General features: G+C 40.5%; 2 protein-coding genes across 2 annotated transcripts; one reads left to right on the top strand and one right to left on the bottom strand.

Moving 5' to 3' along the window:
* Positions 1-264: 264 nt before the first annotated feature.
* On the top strand, positions 265-1,227 carry LOC118851297 (olfactory receptor 6C6-like). The gene has a single exon (XM_036760760.1). The coding sequence runs from the start codon at positions 265-267 to the stop codon at positions 1,225-1,227; it is 963 nt and encodes a 320-aa protein (XP_036616655.1).
* A 6,142-nt stretch (positions 1,228-7,369) lies between these two features.
* LOC118851298 (host cell factor C1 regulator 1-like) lies at positions 7,370-8,002 on the bottom strand. The gene has a single exon (XM_036760761.1). The coding sequence runs from the start codon at positions 8,000-8,002 to the stop codon at positions 7,370-7,372; it is 633 nt and encodes a 210-aa protein (XP_036616656.1).
* Between the last annotated feature and the right edge of the window lie 4,830 nt (positions 8,003-12,832).

Below are 12,832 nucleotides of genomic sequence, written 5' to 3' on the forward strand. Positions count from 1 at the left end.
AACAAATTTGTAGAGATCTGTTCATCAAAGTTGAGTGGCTTCTTTTAGTTTTGTTCAATGCCATGTTCAGTTTGTTCAATGAGCAGTGGAGGAGAGGCATGGTGGGCGTAAATATCTCTAGATTCAGAACTCACACTTAAGATTAACGTCTGTCCTCAAACAGCATCTTAAAGTACAAATATGTGCAGCTAGCAGTTACTCATTTTTCATTCTGATGTTAGTTCTCTTTTCTTATGAAGCATTGGCAGAACTCGGAAGATATCAATGAGTAACTACACAACGCTCACCGAGTTCATCCTCTTAGGGCTGACAGATGACCCGCTACTCCTTGTTGTCATTTTCATTTTTCTGTTTCTCGCCTACATGTTGAGCATGAGTGGTAACATAACTATCATAACCCTCACCTTGCTGGATTCTTGCCTTAAGACTCCAATGTATTTCTTCCTTCGTAATTTCTCATTCTTAGAAATCTTATTCACAACTGCATGTATTCCAAGATTCCTGGTCAGCATCATAATCAAGGACAAAACCATTTCTTACATGGGCTGCTTGACCCAGCTATTTTTTTTCATTTTCTTGGGAGTGACTCAATTCTATCTTCTAGCTGCCATGTCCTATGATCGCTATGTTGCCATCTGTAAGCCCCTGCATTACACAACCATCATGAATAACCAAATTTGTTATCAGCTTGTACTCAGTCGTTGGATAACCAGCTTCCTAATGATCTTTCCACCAGTCGTCATGGTACTTAAACTGAAATTCTGTGCTTCCAATGTCCTCGATCATTTCATCTGTGACTCCTCTACCTTCCTGCAGATCTCTTGTTCAGACACACATTTTCTAGAACTGATGTCTTTTACCTTAGCTGTGGTGACACTAATGGTCACATTGGTGTCAGTGATTCTCTCTTACACATACATCATTAGGACAGTTCTGAAATTCCCCTCTGCTCAACAGAGGACAAAAGCCTTTTCCGCCTGTTCTTCCCACATAATTGTTGTCTCCATTTCTTATGGCAGCTGCATCTTCATGTACGTCAAACCCTCAGCAAATGAAAGGGTGACTTTAAGCAAAGGAATAGCTGTTCTTCATATTTCAGTTGCCCCTTTGTTAAACCCCTTCATTTATACCCTAAGGAACCAGCAAGTGAAACAAGCCTTCAAAGATACGATCCAAAAGACTATGCCTGCTGCAAAAAGAATTGAGAGGATCTGTTGGCGTAAGTAACACAAATTATGAAGAAAAAAGTTTGAATGAAAAAAAAATTCAGATAATCTGTTATATGTCACTTCTCTTAGCATTTTACTTTATTAAATTATTTCATGCCATTTTGTACACTTCCTTCAGCACCAAAGCCTCTTCAATGCTGTCCACTCAAGCTACAATTTTTGATGTTGTGAGAGCTAGAAGGCATTCCATCCTTTTCCCATCAGAATTTGAAATTTCATTTTCTTTATAAGGTATTCTGAATGAGAGGCAGTTTTAATTATACTCTCTCTCTCTACATAGTATATATATATATATATATATATATATATATATATATATATATAAAATTATATTTTTAATTATATGCAAGTGTACATTTATAATTAAATATGTATTAAATATATAATAATTATATATAATTTAATTTATAATAATTCAATTTAAATTAAAATAATTTACTTATATTAAAATAATAATTAAATATATCACTGAAGCCACCACTACCTTTACCCAGTGTGCCTTTTGCAGAAAATGAAATTTCAGGGCAGAGCCACAATGGTAGAGTACAGGCTTGGATCCAGCTAAATTCTCCCAACATTCCCATCCAAACAACTTCAAAATACCTCCTCAAATCAAATTTTAGAGTGGCAGAGCCAACAGACTATCAGAGTGAGACATTTTCAGAGGTCAGCAGGTGAAGCCTTCTCCCCCCGCCCCTCCCCGGGGTGGTACAGTAGAAGTAGCTGTGGTAGGCCTCAGAAGCAATGTACCAGTGGCAGCAGCAGCTTCAGGAGCTCTCTGGAAAGAGATTGCAAGGGAATTGGACAACTGATCAGAAAGAGATTACAGTGCCTTTTGCTGGCACTGGGTACACTTAGTTCTGATTGGCAACTCCACTGCCAATAGGCAGTTCTGGGTCACAGTTCCATGAAAGAGAGGAAAGTTTGTGGTTAGTTACAAAGGAGCAGGTGCCCTGGTAGCAATTCCAAGGCAAAGAGGAGTATCAACACTTGTGGGTATAGGAGAGCAGGGGCCTGAGTCACAGTTATAGGGCAAAGAGGAGCACTAGAGCCTGTGGCTGCTGGGGAATAGAACCCCTTGCTGAGTAAAGAGCAGAGCAAAGAACCAGAAGAGTAGTGACCATACCTCTCCCAGGATAACATTACCTGGGAAGCACCAAAAACTTGCAGACCCCCCAGAACTAACTCTAAAAAGCTTGAGGATTGGGACATTGCCTTCACATCTCTAGGTGAATGGAGCCCAACTTTAACATAAAATTCAAAGTCAAAAAATAAATTGGAAAAATGAGCAAACAACAACAAGAACTTGACTGTATAAAATTACTATGGTGGCAGAAAAGATCAAGACATAAACTCAGAAGAAGACAACAATTTGAAGACAGCTACAAGTAAAAGCTCAAAGGAAAATGCTAATTGGACCCAAGCCCAAAAAGAGTTCCTAGAAGAGTTAAAGAAAGAGAAAAGAATAACAGAGGAAAAATAGGGGAAGAAACGAGAGATGCAAGAAAATTCTGAAAAGAGAATTAACAGTTTGGTAAAAAGAAGCACAAAAACCCCTTGAAAAACAGACTTGGCCTAATGGTAAAACAGGCACAAAAATTCACTGAAGAAAACGACTCCTTAAAAAGCAAAACTGGTCAAATGGAAAAAAAAAGGTACAAAATTTCACTGAAGAAAATAATCCCCTAAAAATTAGGATTGACAAGTGGAAGGTAATGAGTCCATTATACACCAAGAAACAATAAAATCCAAGTCAAAAGAATGAAAAATATAGAAGAAAATGTGGAATATCTCATCAGAAAACAATTGACCTGGAAAATAAATTGACTAAATTTAAGAATTGGGACTACTTAAAAGCCATGGTCAAAGAAAGAGTTTAGACATCATATTTTTTGGATGGCAGGGACTGTGTGTGTATGTGTGTGTGTGTGTGTGTGTGTGTGTATGTGTGTATAAATTATAGATTCCCAAAGAATACAATCCCTTTAATTGTCTACTTTCTGCTTGCTCTACGCAATAGGCACAATGCGGAAAATTGCATGTGAATTGAATTGTTATACTTTAAAATCCTTTGAGCAGACACTAAAGGAAGCATCCTGGTGACATAGTGAAATAGTGCTGTTCATGAGATTGGGATGCCTGGCCTCAAATCCTGTCCCAGACACTCAAGAGTTGCGTCACCCTGGACTAGTTACCCCATCAAATGAGCATCAAATGAGATCACATGCAGAGCACTTTGCAATCTTCAAATCACTATATCAATGTTTTTATTATATTATTATTATTATTATTTTTAATTTAAATTTATTTATTTAACATATTTGGTTTTCAGCATTGACTTTCACAACAGTTTGAATTACAAATTTTCTCCCCATTTCTACCCTCCCCCCCACTCCAAGATGCCGTATATTCTGGTTGCCCTGTTCCCCAGTCAGCCCTCCCCTCTATCACCCCCCTCCCCTCTTATCCCCTTTTCCCTTCCTTTCTTGTAGGGCAAGATAAATTTCTACGCCCCATTGCCTGTGTATCTTATTTTTTAGTTGCATGCAAAAACTTTTTTTTTTCTTGAACATCTGTTTTTAAAACTTTGAGTTCCAAATTCTCTCCCCACTTCCCTTCCCACCCACCCTCCCTAAGAAGTCAAGCACTTCAACCTAGGCCACGCATGTATCATTATGTATAACCCTTCCACAATACTCATGTTGTGAAAGGCTAACTATATTTTGCTCCTTCCCAACCCATCTCGCTTTATTGAATTTTCTCCCTTGACCCTGTCCCCTTTCCAAAGTGTTTGTTTTGATTACCTCCACCCCCATCTGCCCTCCCCTTCATCATCCCCCCCTTTTATTGTTTTTTATCTTCCTCCCTCTTCTTTCCTGTGGGGTAAGATACCCAACTGAGTATGTATGGTATTCCCTCCTCAGGCCAAATCTGATGAGAGCAAGGTTCACTCATTCCCCCCTCACCTGCCCTCTCCCCTCCTCCCACAGAACTGCTTCCTCTTGCCACCTTTATGCAAGATAATCCACCCCATTCTATCTCTCCCTATCTCCCTCTCTCAGTATGTTGCTCTCTGATCCCTTAATTTCATTTTATTTCTTTTAGATATCTTCCCTTCATCTTCAACTCACCCTATGTCTGCTCTCTCTCTTTTACATATATATATATATATATATATATATATATAAACACATATATATATACATATGTACACATGCATACATATACACATAGATACATAGATACATACACATTCACTTATATATATATACATAAACATATATATATGCATATTCCCTTCAACTACCCTAATACTGAGGTCTCATGAATCATACACATCATCTTTCCATGTAGGAATGTAAACAAAACAGTTCAACTTTAGTAAGTCCCTTGCAATTTCCATTTCTTGATTACCTTTTCATGCTTCTCTTGATTCTTGTGTTTCAAAGTCAAATTTTCTATTCAGTTCTGGTCTTTTCACTGAGAAAGCTTGAAAGTCCTCTATTTTATTGAAAATCCATATTTTGCCTTGGAGCATGATACTCAGTTTTGCTGGGTAGGTGATTCTAGGTTTTAATCCTAGCTCCATTGACCTCCGGAATATCGCATTCCAAGCCCTTCGATCTCTTAATGTAGAAGCTGCCAGATCTTAGGTTATTCTGATTGGGTTTCCACAATACTCAAATTGTTTCTTTCTGGCTGCTTGTAGTATTTTCTCCTTGATCTGGGAGCTCTGGAATTTGGCGACAATATTCCTAGGAGATTTCTTTTTGGGATCTATTTGAGGAGGTGATGGATGGATTCTATCAATTTCTATTTTGCCCTGTGGCTCTAGAATATCAGGGCAGTTCTCCTTGATAATTTCTTGAAAGATGGTATCTAGGCTCTTTTTTTCATCATGGCTTTCAGGTAGTCCAATAATTTTTAAATTATCTCTCCTGCATCTATTTTCCAGGTCAGTGGTTTTTCCAAGGAGATATTTCACATTGTCTTCCATTTTTTCATTCCTTTGGTTCTGTTTTATAATATCCTGATTTCTCATCAAGTCACTAGCTTCCACTTGCTCCAATCTAATTTTTAAAGTAGTATTTTCTTCAGTGGTCTTTTGGACCTCCTTTTCCATTTGGCTAATTCTGCCTTTCAAGGCATTCTTCTCCTCATTGGCTTTTTGGAGCTCTTTTGCCATTTGAGTTAGTCTGTTTTTTAAGGTGTTGTTTTCTTCAGTGTACTTTTCAGTATTTTTTTTTGGGTCTCCTTTAGCAAGTCATTGACTTATTTTTCATGGTTTTCTCGCATCCTTCTCATTTCTCTTCCCAATTTTTCCTCTACTTCTCTAACTTGCTTTTCCAACACCTTTTTGAGCTCTTCCATGGCCTGGGACCAGTTCATGTTTTTCTTGGAGGTTTCTGTTGTAGGCTCTTTGACTTTATTAATTTCTTCTGTCTGTATGTTTTGGTATTCTTTGTCAGCAAAGAAAGAATGCAAAGTCTGAGAGTGAATCTGGGTGCGTTTTCGCTGCCTGGCCATATTCCCAGCCAACTAACTTGACCCTTGAGTTTTTCAGTGGGGTATGACTGCTTGTAGATTACAGAGTTCTATGTTCCACGTTTGGGGGGGGGGTGCTAGCTCCGCCACACCAGCACTGCTCCTTCCCCAAGAACCCCCAACCCGAACTGGGCTTAGATCTTCGGCAGGCTGTGCACCCCTGCTCTGATCCGCCACTTAATTCCTCCCACCAGGTGGGCCTGGAGCCGGAAGTAACAACAGCTGTAGCTGCCCCACCTCCGCTGCCCCCGGGGCTGGAAGCCTAACCGTGAACTCCTTCCACTCCCGCAGCTTTTCCCACTAACCTTCTCCACAGTCTTTGGTGTTTGTGGTTTGGGAAGTCTCGTAACTGCCGCAGCTCACTGACTCAGGGCGCTAGGGCCCCCTCCGCCCGGCTTCTGGTCTGGATGGTCCACGCCGCTGGGCTCTGCTCCACTCCGTTCCCAGCTCCCAGCTCCCAGCTCCCAGCTCTGAGCTCCGTGTGGGATAGACCTCGCCCAGAGACCATCCAGGCTGTCCTGGGCTGGAGCCCTGCTTCCCTCTGCTGTTTTGTGGGTTCTGCCATTCTAGAATTGGTTCAGAGCCATTTTTTATAAGTTTTTGGAGGGTCTCCGTACAGAGCTCACACTATTCCCTGCTTATCAGCCGCCATCTTGGCTCTGCCATTATATTATTATTATAAGCATCTTTACAAGGATCTTTTTATAGTATATTTATACTATGCATTACATACTATATACTATACTACTTCGTGTCTATAGACAAATAAACTGAAATTCTGCAAAGGCAGTATCTTCCTTGACTAGGACCAAAAAATTTCAGTAGAAACAGAGTTGCCAAGTCTTGTAATTTCTACCTCAGAACATTTTTTTTATAAATGCTCCTTCTTCCCACCAACACACTTCAGGCCCTTACTATCCATCCCCTGGGCCATTGTTATAGTTTCCTACTTGTCTTCCTGCCTTAAGTTTCTCCCCTCTTCAATCCATCCTCCACATAGATACCAAAGAGATTTTCCTAAAACACAAATCTAACTATATCACAACAGCATTCAATAAACTTTGATGACTCCCTATTAAATCTACAATCAAATAGAAACTGCTTTGTTTGTCATTTAGAGCTCTTCACAGCTTGGTCCCATCCTATCTTTCTGCAATATTCTTATATGTTACTTCCATCCATGGGTTCAGCAGTCCAGGCATATTGTCTTTTTTTAATTGCCCACCAATCTTTATTTTGCTTCCATAAAGAACCCCTGTTATGGGAACCACCCCATCCCCTAAGATGGTCCTTACCCTGTGTTTCTCACAGTGGACAGTCTGTGGTTCTATATCTTCCACCAACTCGAGAGAGAGAGAGAGAGAGAGAGAGAGAGAGAGAGAGAGTGTCTGTGTATGTGTAACTGGTCTATCTCAAATCTGAGGGTGCTCTTCTCTATTTCTGTGTACAATATATGGGTGTCTAGACCCTCTTTGGTCTTTTGAGTCTATGATTTCCAGAGAAAGCCAGATTCTGCCCATTTCCAACTCATGGAGTTGAAGTTGGAGGCACTGAGAGGCTTGAGTTCATGAGGGAGAGGGGAAGTTGCTTGAGGTTCAGAGCTCCATTGCCTCCCCACTATGGGAGGTTTGGTATACCTGGGAGCCCCCCAGTCTCAGCAGCCAAAAGGTTTCTGGGATTTGACTTCCTGGATATTGCCAGAGGAGTAGCTCTGAGTGGGGATTCAGGGCCAGCAGGAGGCTGGGGCAGAGGACCCCAAGATCCTCAGTCGAGTGAAGAGAGTCTTCCAAAGGCCTGGTCACAGGTGGGGCTGGAGTGTCCATGGAGAAAGCTACTGATGGGCCACAGTAGGGGTGAACATTTTCCAGGCTGAGGTGAGAAAAATGGGAAACCATGTTCTCCTCAGATAGGAAATGCTTCTGAAGAGAGTCCTGATCCTCCTCCAGCAATTTACTGGTGCTCTGGGGCTGAATTCCTTGGGGAAGGCAGCAGGCATCCAGGGTCCTTTCTGGCCCCAGTGCTTCCCTGGGGTCTTTCTGGGCCCCAGCTGGGTGGCCCACCTCCACGGGTGGCTGAAGGATCAGGGAGTTCCTGGGACCTGAGGGTAAGAGAGGCTCAGATCCCGCTGCCCTGGGACCGGGGCATAAGGAGCCTCCAAATTCACTTGGCTTGGCCACCAGTGGGCACATCTGCACTTCTTTGGGGCAGGGACACACAGCACCAGGCATATCGTCTTACTTGCTTTTCTTCACATGTGACATTCCAGTTCACATTTCCAAGTCTTTTCATTAGCTGTCTCCATTACTAGAATGCTCTCCTTCTTCACCTCTTTCTTTTAGACTTGATTGATGTGCCACCTTCTGCATGGGGCCTCTCCTGTTTCCCCATCTGCTAGTGCATTCCACTCCAAGATATCTGATACCTGCTTTATATTTCTTTTTGTTGTGTATGCCTATGCATGCTTATGCTTCTTTTTGCTGTGTATGCCTATAAATATTTATATTTCTTTTTGTTGTATTTGCCTATAAATGCAATTAATATTTTTGTTGTATATGCCTATATATGTTCACCTAGTCTTTTCCATTAGAATATAGGCTCTTGAATGGCAGGGGCAATTTCTTCTAAAATTTCCACTGCCAGACACATAGTAGGCACTTAATATATAATTGTGTGTTTGATTGACTGTAATGAAAATCAATGAGAAAATACAAGCCAATATTCAATTACTGTCTTAATACATTTATAGGCACCTAAGGTTTATGCCTGAGATTTTATATGGTGTCCATGTAAATAATGTGTATACTAAACAGCATTTATAACTGATTTTATCTAACCATTACTGAAATTATTCTTTTTTATATTTTGGTCAACACAGATGTGCTGATATTAAATATTAATGGCACGAATGGCAAAGTCTTAAAATCCCTTTTTCCAGAAAGCTTCCTAGATGGAATAAGAGTAGGAATTGGTATTTGCTCACCTTATCCATTTAGATTTTTATTTTTCTAATCTTTACTAAGCAAAGATTCTATTACTATATCATATGAAAATCACTAAGATAAATAATAATATGTTGTATAAATATCCATTTATTATATAAATATCTATGCTTTCATTTCTGGCTCACATTTAGCATATGAAGGAGGCATCCTTCCCAAAGGAAGACACAAAAATGGAACTTCCATTTAAGAGCTACAAGGGCCAAGAAAGAGTAAGAAGGGTTCTGCTTCTCTTAGTGCTAAAAAGCAGCAGGCAACTTGAAGAAATGGGCAAGTTTGCCTGCACCTAAGCCTGGGTTTTCTCATCTGTAAAATGATAGAATTGAACTAGATGGCCTTTCGGGTGCTTTCTAGCTTTAAAACTAGAATCTGTATGTCTTTAGTCTGTGCTAAAATCTCGTTAATATTACACCAGGGGAGGGAGGGGAAACAAGCATCGATTAAGTGCCTACTGTGTGCTGGGCATTATCGCAAATATTACCTCATTTGACCCTCTCAACAACCCTGAGAGGTAGATGTTATCATTATCCCTATTTTGCAGATGAAGAAACCAAGGTGAACAGAAGTGAAATGATTTGCCCAGGGTCACACAGATAGTAAGTATCTGAGGCCTGATTTGAACTCAGGAAATTAAACCTCAGGGAACTGAAATGACTTTGCCTAGTAGCAGGGCTTGGACTTGGATCTTGGTCCTGTAACATGAACTCCATTGCTCTTTCTGTTATTCTGTGCTGCTTATCTGATCCTACCAGAATTATTTTTCCATACCCATTGCTTCTTCTAGCACATCTGTATGTTAACTCTCTCCTGCCCATTAATATTTGAAGCCAAGGGTTTGGAAGGTCATGATTAGCTCTTTGTTGTTGTTGAGTCATTGCAATCACGTCTGAATCTTCTTGACCCCATTTGAGGTTTTCTTGGCAGAAATACAGTGGTTCACCATTTCCTTCTCCAGTTCATTTTAAATATGAGAATCTGAGGCAAAAAGGGTTAAATAACTTGACTGGGGTCACATAGCTTGTAAGTGTCTGAGGTGGGATTTGAACTCATGAAAGTGGATCTGACTGATTCTAAGCTCTGTCCACTGGGCCACCCAGCAACCCATTATTACCTCAGGTTGTAACAAGACCTAAGCAACCAGGTTCTCATCCTCCATGTTGCCATAGAGCCACTTTCCTGCTGTTATCTGACAGGAGGAGCCCGGGCAAAGACCTTGAATTCAGAAGGTAGGAAGAAGCTGCTTTGGCACTGACAGAAACACTGGGATTTCAGGGAATAAGGGTAGGGGTGTAATAGTATCACAGACACAGACCTTGAGTGGCTGGCACTGTTGTGCCCTGCCCCCCTGTTTACCCTCCATCTTGCCCCAGCTTGGCCCACAGTTTGTGTTCCCATCTGCATGGAAATAATCCTGCCCCAGGTTGCTCCACAGTTTGTGCTCCCATCTCCATGGAAATCAGTTTGTGTTTTTTTTCCCTTTAAATACCCTCACCCTACCCCTGCTCAGGGCTGTTCGATTTGAGTCTTTACTCCTAACAGTCATGTGCTTGAGTAAATCCACATCAAAATTTATATCTGGGTCTCACTTGCTTTTTTCGGCATAACAGCACAACCCAAAGAAATAATATTTTAGGGGGTCTTTATTACCAAGTGCTTTAAGCAAATGATATTAACCCAACAATAGAGTAATAAAGTTAAACAGTTTCAGAGGTTTTAGTGATTTATCATTGAATTATTATTTTATTGGTTGATCTTGGGCCTCTGCACACACTTACAAGGATATTGGCCTAGTTCTTTCATGATTTCCTTGACCTGTTGTCTGGTTTTAGGCTGCAAGCTCCTTGAGGCTAGAGACCGACTTTCTTTTTTATTAACTGTATCTCCAAGGCTGAGCACAATGCCTGGCACACAGTAGGCTCTAAATAAATGTTGATTGGATTGGATCAGTTATTGAGAGGGAACATGACATAATGGATAGAGGCACTGAAAGCCAGAAAATCCTGGGTTTGAGTCTCACCTTTGACACATACTGCTGGGGTGTAATGTTAGTTGGATATGAAGATCTTCTCCACCCATTAATAGGCCTTACTTGGAGCCCATTAAGGGAAGCTTGCTTAGGGGATGCTCGCTTGTAGGAAGGCTTTCACACCTTTTGCTAATTTCTAATCAGGCACCGAGTCATGAGTTTTGTGATACCTTCTGGCTCTGAGAAGTGTATATATACTCTGAGTTGGTATTTTGCTTTGGGGGTTTGCTTAGGAAAAGGATCCTTTGATTCCCTGATTGAGACTCTGAATGTGTTCAGACCCCGCAACTGCTCAGATGTAAAGGCTCTCTCGATCCAGTGTTGCATGTAAAGTGTATGGCAATATTGCTCTGGCTCAGGCAGCCCTGTTTGTTGGTCTTTATGCTAATTTCTCTGTTTGCATTTTTTCTGACCTTCAGGATGCTTACTCTCCCTCTGAACTAGTGAATGTAATTAAAAGTAGGTTTGTTAACCCCTTTTTGAGCAATCTTTCCTAGGAAAGCAGGCCATGCTGGTTATGCTAGGGTGCTTGCTGTTATGAGGGTGACCCTGGAAAGGTGATTAACCTGTGAGGGGTCTTGGTGTCTCCCTAAGACTATAAGGTTCTGCCCTTCATTGGTAAAAAGAGTTTCCTCAACAGGAAGTTCTCTCTACCAAGATCAGTCTCCATTCAGCAGACATTGCTTAAGTACTTGTGATGCTAAGGTCTGACATACACTCTTCATAGAACTTACATTTTAATAGGGGAATAAGACACAGAAAACTATAATATACAATATTAAGTTCATTAGACAGTTATAAGATAAAATGCCATGTGAGGTCCCAAAGTATTGCGCAACCCATCCTTTGTCCTTCTTCTGATTGGTTGTTTTCTGGACTCAATATTTCAAAAGAAAGAAAAAGAAAAAAAAGGTACACATATATAGTATGTCATCAAAAAACAATTCTTTCTTTCTTCTCCACCTCAGCCTGTCAAATAAAGGGAAGGCCTGGCTCAGACAACATGTCATAAGAACTGTAGAAGTTCAATAAATTTTCAAATACATGATTGAAAAGCACCAAGGAATCCCTTAGAACTAGGGATATACAAAATACAAAATATAAATAATATAAAATATAAAAATACATACAAAATATAAAATATATATAAATATAAAAATATACAAAATATAAAAATAAAATAAATTTCACTTTTGTTGGCATAATATTGCTCCCTTTTGGTACTTCTATTCTTAATTACCCCTATTATGAGCCTTCTAGGCTTCCTCTCACCAGGTTTAGACTCTACCAATAATTACTTGAATAATGTTCCATCTCACTGAAGTTCTGTTGAAAGTGTAGCAAGTCCCTCTAGACTGTGTCTCCCATTCCCACTACCACTGGAAGGTCAGCACCAAAGGACGTTGACAATTTGTCCCCTCAGGGTTCTGTTACTAGGTAATTCTGAGGTGCTTGGGTTTCTAATGCTGCTGCTCTTAAGGTTCCATTTGGTATCCACTTTCCAGTATTGATCAAACCAGTTGACTTCAATTAGCTTTTACAAAGAGATATTTCCTGAGATAGTCTAGAAAGGACAAAAGTTACAAAAGAAGCCTCCAAACTGGAGAGCATATTTTCACCTTTTAAACACCCATGAGGTCCTTGGAGAGAGTGGGATCAAACTTGAAGTACCATTTGTAGTGAAGCATACATGTAATCAAATTTACAAGCATTTATTAGGCAGTTACTATGTGCCAGCCATTGTTAGGTCCTGATGATACAAGGAAAGGTGAGCAGTCTCTGCCCTCAAGGATCCCACAATCAGATGTGGCAATATGCAAACAACTATGTACAAACAAGATATATAGGGTAAGTGGGAGATGATCTCAGAGGTGAGTCACTAGCATGAAGAGGGACCAGGAAAGGCTTTTTTGTAGAAGGGAGACTTGAAGGTAGAAGGCAGAGATAAGGAGGGAGAGTATTCTAGGCAGAGGGGACAGTTGTTCCCTATGGGGGTATTCCCTGATCCCCTATGTCCAGGAAAATGCCTTCAA

This window comes from Trichosurus vulpecula, chromosome 5 (assembly GCF_011100635.1).
Source record: "Trichosurus vulpecula isolate mTriVul1 chromosome 5, mTriVul1.pri, whole genome shotgun sequence".
NCBI lineage: Eukaryota > Metazoa > Chordata > Mammalia > Diprotodontia > Phalangeridae > Trichosurus > Trichosurus vulpecula.